The following is a 7,411-nucleotide window of genomic DNA, read 5'->3' on the forward strand; positions in this document are numbered from 1 at the left end:
CGTAGCACTTGTGTGCGTGTCCTACCAGGTGTAATTCATAGCACTTGTGTGCGTGTCCTACAAGGTGTAATTCGTAACAGTTTTGGCGACCACGAAGGGACTCTAGGCTCGCCCCAACAAGCGAGACTACACTCCTCCTCTCGGACAGCTCCAGCCGGCACAAGGTGAGTTCACCTTTGAGAACTCCGAGGAGGGGGGGGTGTGAGCCGTCGCTTAGGCGATAAGGTGGCACATTTTGTGTTCTTTTGGTAGCCCATTATGGGTTCTGGGCAGAGTGTAAGTAAGGGGACCCCTTTAGCTGAAATTCTCGAAAATTGGGGGAATATCTCTGGCACCCATGGGTTAGGCAGAAAAAAAGCTGTTATTTTATGTAAGGTTGAGTGGCCAGCACTAACAACTCAAACATCTGTTGAATGGCCACCGGATGGGTCCTTTGCTGGGGATACATTAACAACGCTTAGAAGAAGGCTGGAGGACAAAGCTCCAGCCCAAATGGATTATTGGTATGTATGGGACAACTGGGCTTATGCGCGTGCGAAAGGACGTCCTCTTTCCTCCTCCTTTTCCTATCTATCTCAGGGGTCTTCAGCCCCACTCTGTGCTATGCCTGTTTCTTCTCCTCCCCGGCCTGTTTCTGCCCCTCCCCCGGCTTACCCTCGGCTTTCTGACTTATGCCTATCATCTCCTTGCTCACCACCCCCCTGCCCGTGCGGGCCCACCATTGACCCACCGGTTACTCTGCAAGCTCCCCTCATTCAGCAACCCCTTGTTACTCATAATACGGACGGAAGTGAACGGTTTGCTTTTCCCTATGTTCACCGCCCTTTTGGCCCAGGCGATTTAGTAACATGGCAACAGCAGATGCCTCGCCTGCGTGACGATCCAGAGAAGGTTCTGCAAACCATTCGGTCTGTATTTACCGCATTTAATCCTACATGGGGAGATGTCCAGGTAATCCTGGACACACTTTTTACCCCTGACGAAAAATATTCCATTCTGGATGCTAATAGGCGCTGGGCAGGGGAGGATAGTACCCGGACTTCTTGGCCCCTGACTGATCCCAATTGGAATCCTAATGTGCCTACTCAAATGGGCCTTTTAAAGGCAGGTAGAAACGGCCTTTTAGAAGCTGTACGTAAAGCTGGTAGTAAAACGGCTAACTGGTCTAAAATTCGTGAATGTCAGCAAGAGCTTACTGAGCACCCCTCCGCCTTTTTGGCCCGGTTGTCCAAGCAAGTTCGTGTATATGGGGGCGGTATAAACCCTGAGGCAGAGGAAAACCGTCCTATGATGGTCTCCTTTTATGTTGATCAGGCAGCATCAGATATAAAAAAATATTTTTCTAAGCATGTGCCCGATTGGCCAGGAAAACCCCTCCAGGAGGTTGTCCGCCTGGCCACCTTTGTGTTTAACGGCAGGGACGAGGAAAAAGCACGGGAAAAACGTAAACAGAAGAAGGAGGAGGTAAGTATGTTAGCTGCTGCCTTGCAGGCTCCTTCGGGAAACCAGCAATGGCGAGGGCGCGGAGAGATGAGGGGAAGGGGGCATGGACAGGGGACAGGAGGAGGGGGAGGTTGGGATAGAATGAGGGACGGGAATTGTAATTATTGTAAACAACCAGGGCACTGGAGGAGGGAGTGTCCCCTGCTTCCCCGAGGGGCTCCTTGGAAGAACCAGGTAGAGGCTAATCCTTCTTTTCCCCCTAACGCCCCCCAGAACCTTGTTAACCCCCAGTGACTAGAGGCGGAGGTTTTGGGGACTTTGGGAGAGTTGGAATGGGACTTGGGATTACAGTCACAAATTTATTTAAAGGTTGGGGAACACCTTGTGCCTTTTCTAGTAGATACTGGGGCCACTCTCTCCACTTTAACTTTTGTTCCGGGCTCTCTGTCCGATACCAAGGTTTGGGTGCAGGGTATAGAAGGTAATCCCTGCCCGGCCCCTTTATCCTACCCTGTCCCTATCGAGCTTGGTTCTTTAAAGCTATCACATAGATTTGTTGTAATGCCGGAGGGCCCCGCAAACCTCCTCGGGCGGGATGTGCTGGGCAAATTGGGGGCACATATATATTGCGCCCCCGAGGGGCTCCGCATGTCCGTCCCGGACTCGGCGGTTGCTTCTCTTATGACATCGGTTACCCCTATTCCTGGTGTGCCCTCTGAATTGTCCAGTGTTCCCCACGCTTTGTAGAGCACAAATTCTACTGATGTGGGTCTTCTTAAATCAGCAGTTCCAGTGAGTCTGAAAACAGGGGGCGGACCGCCTCCGTCCGTAAAACAATACCCCTTGCCGAGGGAGGCGGAAGAAGGCATCTCACTCCTTATTGACAGTTATTTGACTCAGGGGGTTTTAGTCCCTTGCAGTTCGCCCTGTAATACTCCCATTCTTCCAGTAAGGAAGCCTAAACCGGGACCAGACGGGCGTCCAGTCTATCGATTTGTTCAGGATCTTCGGGCTATAAATGGTTATGTTATAGCCCCCCATCCAGTTGTCCCTGATCCGAGCACTATTCTAACGCTAATTCCTCAGTCAGCCACTTGCTTTACTGTCATAGATTTGTGTGCAGCATTTTTTAGTATTCCTTTGCACCCTGATTCTCAATATTTATTCGCATTTACCTGGAAGGGTCAGCAGCTAACATGGACGCGTCTTCCCCAGGGGTTCTCAGGATCCCCTACTATTTTTTCCCGGATTCTCACCGAGGATTTAAAAGACATTGTTTTGCCTAGTTCGTCTGTCCTGGTTCAGTATGTGGATGATTTGCTAATCGCTGCCTCAGATTATAACGCATGTTTAATTGACTCTGTTGTTTTGCTTACTGCATTAGCTAATAAGGGTCATCGTGCTTCCCCATCCAAGTTGCAGCTGTGCCTAGATCAGGTAATTTATTTGGGCTTTGTAATTAGGCCTGGGGAGCGTTTACTCTCCCCTGATAGGGTGCGGGCAATCCAGGATTACCCACGTCCGACTACAAAAAAGCAGTTACGGGCTTTCCTGGGGGCTGCGGGGTTCTGTCGACCCTGGGTTGTGGCTTTCGGAGAATTGGTAAAACCGTTAGTTCAAGCTACTACAACACTGACCCTCGATCCTGTCTCCTGGACCCCGGAAATGGAAAATGCTTTTAAATCCGTCAAAAAGGCTCTGATCTCTGCGCCCGCCTTGGGATTCCCGGATTACGGTAAACCATTTTCTCTTTTCACTCATGAACGACAGGGAGTGGCTAGCGGCGTCCTTTTGCAATATCTGGGGGGTCGCCCACGCCCCGTAGCCTATTATTCAGTACAACTGGACCCTGTGATTCAGGGCTCTGTCTCCTGTGTACGGTCTGTTGCTGCTGCTGCTGTCATGGTTGAACGGTCACGACCTATTGTTTTGGGGCACCCTTTGACTGTCTGGGTCCCTCATGAGGTTGAAATTCTTTTAAAACAGCATTCTACACAGGCATTGTCTCCACAGCGGGCTCATAAATATGAACTAATCCTGTTGGCCGCTGACAACGTTACTTTACGCCGCTGTAACATCCTCAATCCAGCCACAATGCTACCCCTCCCAGAGGACGGTACCCCTCACCATGTATGCATGGATGTCGTCGCGCAGAATGGTAAGCCCCGCCCGGATTTAGCGGACTCCCCTTTAGTAGAGCCCGATTTACTTCTTTTCACAGATGGGTCCTCGTACTATTTAAATGGCCACCGGGTCTCGGGCTATTCGGTTACCTCTCAGGCAGACGTTATCGAGGCTGCCCCCCTACCACCTTCCTTCAGCGCCCAGGGTGCAGAGTTACACGCGCTTACCAGGGCTTGCTTATTGTCTTCAGAAAAAACTGTTACCATTTATACAGACTCTAAGTATGCTTTTGGGGTTTGTCATGCTACAGGCCAGCTCTGGAAGCAACGAGGATTTTTAACCTCCTCTGGCACAAAAATCGCTAATGGCCCTCTAATCTCTGCCCTTTTGGAAGCTATTCAGGCCCCTCGTCAGGTGGCGGTGGTTCATTGTTATGCGCACAGGCAGTCTAACAGTGTTGTGTCTCAGGGCAATGCATTAGCTGATTCAGCCGCAAAGGCTGCAGCTCTACAGCCCCTTCTGGTTTCGGCTTCCCTCCCCCTGGATGTGTCCTTCCCACCTGCTGACTGGACACTGCTGTATGCTGACGTATCCTTGGAGGAGCTGCATGACTGGAAACGCTGGGAGGGATCTAAGGGCTCCGATAAGGTTTGGCGGATCGGGAACAAACCTATTCTCCCCCGTCGTTATCTACTCGCAGCTGCTCATTATTTTCATTCCCTGGGTCACGCTGGTATTCAGGGCACGGTGGCTGCCATACTAAAGTTCTGGGCAGCACCGCATGTTTATCCCGCGGTAAAGCGAGTTCTTGGCTCCTGCCCTACTTGCCTGGCCTTCTCTGCTAAGACTCGGCTCGATGCCAACTCAAAAGGGGGGAGACCCTGGGCAAACTTCCCGTTTCAGCGCTTGCAGATGGACTACGCAGAAATGCCTAAATGCTCAGGGTTTCACCACCTCCTTGTTATAGTGGACCAACTTTCCGGATGGCCTGAAGCAATACCAACCAGAAAGGCAGATGCAAGATCTGTGGTCAAGTTCTTAATGAAAGACATTGTACCCAGGTTTGGTGTCCCTGAAGTCATTGATTCAGATCGGGGCTCACACTTTACTGCAAAGATTTTGGAGGAACTGTACCGGTGCTTGGGGATTATTCGACAATTACACACCCCGTACCACCCCCAGTCTGCAGGTCAGGTGGAGCGCATGAACCGAACAATAAAGACAATGGTAGCAAAGTTTTGTAAGGAAACTGGACTTAAGTGGCCAGAGGTCTTGCCTATAGTTTTATGGCATATAAGACGAACGCCACGCATGCCCCTAGGCCTGTCCCCATTTGAGGTACTGTTTGGGAGACCAGCTTTGGTCCCGGGAACTTATGTTCCTGTACATGCTAGCCTCTTGGATGGAGATGAAACTTTGGCCAGATATGTTGCTAGACTGCAAAAGGAGCTGACTGAAAACCAGTCTGAAGCTCAGTTGTTTCAAACCGCACCCTTAGGGTTACAAGTTCATTCCTTTAAACCAGGGGATTGGGTAATGGTAAAAAAGATCCCCCGCACCGACCCCCTGGAACCTCGGTGGGAGGGGCCGTACCAGGTTCTGTTATGTACTTATTCTGCTTTAAAAGTTGCAGGTAAAGGTTCCTGGATTCACCATAGCTACGTCAAGTTGGCAACAGAACCCCCACCTGACCCTGGCAAGCCAGCAGACGAGCCACTTCACGAATGAACACTACAGCCAACCCATGGACTGAGCTTTCCAGCTACTGGGACCTTCATAGCCCACCAGGACTTTTTGTGTTCCTGTTTATTGGACTTACATTGGGGGTAGTGTTTTTTGTATGGTACAGGGGAGGATGTCAACATTGGTATGGTTTGCCTGGGGGATCCTCTCCCTATTCCCAAGTCCAGTACAAGGATGGGAGGGCAATAGCTTTTTAAATTTAACCCGTGCTATCAAACAGGGTGTAAATCGAACGCAGTGTTGGATTTGTATTCATACCCCCACATATTTAGGTCAGGGCGTCCCGTTGGTAGGGGTACCTATCCCCCTTAATCGAACGCTCCAAACCAAGCTATGGGCAAACACTACATTTAACTGGAATGTTACAATTCAAATATGGTCTATTGATATGGTGGCCCAGGGTAATTATGCTTTATGTGTGTCACGACGTAAGGGCATAGAAAATACAGTTTTTGTAGGGAATTTTGTAGGGTGCAAGGACACCACCCAAATCAGCTCTGGTGCGGGAGGCCCCTCTACCTACTCCAGAACCCCGTGGCCAGTCCCCGAGGGGTCTGGCTGGTATTGGTTATGCAATCACACAGCCTATAAGGTTCTCCCAGCAGGATGGTGTGGTACATGTACCTTAGGGGCTATAGTACCCGCCGTGACAGTACACCAGAACCTGACCCGGGGAGAGATCCGCAATCTAGTATGGAGGGACCGACGAAGTATTCCTTTAAACCCCCTTTCTTATCGGCCCAAAGGCTTTCACTCCTTTGTGCGTTGGTTTCTGCCATGGTTGGGAGTAAGCGAGCTGGAAAAAGCTATAGTTAACATTTCAGCTGCTTTGGAACTAATGGCAAATGCTACTGCAGATGCTCTATCTGCCCTTCAAATTGAAGTCACCCAGCTATCCCAAACTACATTGCAAAACCGCCTAGCCCTGGATTATCTCCTTGCAAATCAGGGCGGGGTTTGTGCTCTGGTCAACTCAAGCTGTTGCGTATTTGTAAATCAGCATCATAGGGTGGAAACTGACATCCACATCCTCAAGCAACAGGCAGCCCTATTCCACCACATCAGCCTCGATACTACCAGCACCGGATTCCAGGAGGTCTGGGACTGGCTCACTTCATGGCTACCGGATGTGGGGACTTGGGGACGGCGTATTTTGTATTTACTTTTTTTAACTGTTATTGTTTTTGCGTTATTTTTTGTATGCCTACAATGCTGCAGTATGTGCTGTCGGCAATTGCTAACCCTGCAGCGCGGTTACTCAGCCCCAATATAGCTTACTGACGTACAAAAAAAAAAAAAAGGGAGGACTGTTAAGGAAAAGTTAGCACATGTGACTCCATTTTGGTTTGGGGCCCACCATTGTTTAAATGCCAGCACATCATACATCAGGAGGAGTAATCCTTAGATATTGAATCCCTGTGAAAATCCTCCTCCTTGTCTCCAGCCTGCCTTGTTTCCCAGTATCTGGTTTTTGTCAGTCTCTAACTCCCTGTCTCTTGGCCTTGATGTGAGGCCTCCCATCCTGATAATAAAAGTTACTGATGCATGGCTTTAGGACCATGCTGTGTAATTAACATACTGGTATAGCACGAGGAATGCACCAAGCAGGGATAGGTGGTAGATAAGACAAGGGTTTGTTTATTGGCTAAGGTTTCCGATGCACGAGGGCAACATGCTTTGCTAAAAGGTATATAACCTTTGTATAATCTGCATTCAGGGTCCCCTCCTGGCTAGCAGGGGGGCACCACGCTCGAGCGTAATAAACTTAGTGTCTTTTGGGAACTCTGCAGTTGTGGACTTTGTTTCTGTGCCTCAGCCTAGATTCGAACTGTGCGTGACCTATCAGGTATAATTCGCAGCACTGGTGTGCGTGTCCTATCAGGTATAATTCGCAGCATTTGTGTGCGTGTCCTATCAGGTGTAATTCGTAGCACTTGTGTGCGTGTCCTACCAGGTGTAATTCGTAGCACTTGTGTGCGTGTCCTACCAGGTGTAATTCGTAGCACTTGTGTGCGTGTCCTACAAGGTGTAATTCGTAACAAGCTGGTGGAATATTCAGCAGTCTGTCTAATAAATAGCACATCTGTCCAGCACTCTGTGC

At 49.8% G+C, this 7,411-nt stretch overlaps 1 protein-coding gene across 1 annotated transcript; it reads left to right on the forward strand.

The window, feature by feature from the left end:
- The first annotated feature begins 323 nt into the window (after positions 1-323).
- Positions 324-7,125, forward strand: LOC144262573 (uncharacterized). The gene is made up of 2 exons (XM_077812512.1): positions 324-1,464; positions 5,195-7,125. Exons 1-2 carry the CDS (start codon positions 493-495, stop codon positions 5,318-5,320), a joined length of 1,098 nt encoding a protein of 365 aa, XP_077668638.1. The 5' UTR covers positions 324-492; the 3' UTR covers positions 5,321-7,125.
- The last annotated feature ends 286 nt before the right edge of the window (positions 7,126-7,411 follow it).

This window comes from Eretmochelys imbricata, chromosome 3 (genome assembly GCF_965152235.1).
Source record: "Eretmochelys imbricata isolate rEreImb1 chromosome 3, rEreImb1.hap1, whole genome shotgun sequence".
NCBI classification, from domain to species: Eukaryota; Metazoa; Chordata; order Testudines; family Cheloniidae; genus Eretmochelys; species Eretmochelys imbricata.

What these genes read in the sequence shown, in the direction of transcription:
- LOC144262573 (XM_077812512.1), top strand. Translation starts at nt 493, where the DNA reads ATGGATTATTGGTATGTATGGGACAACTGGGCTTATGCGCGTGCGAAA. An exon ending in GTAAACAGAAGAAGGAGGAG is followed by an intron (nt 1,465 to 5,194) that starts GTAAGTATGTTA and finishes CTGCTTTAAAAG; the next exon opens with TTGCAGGTAAAGGTTCCTGG.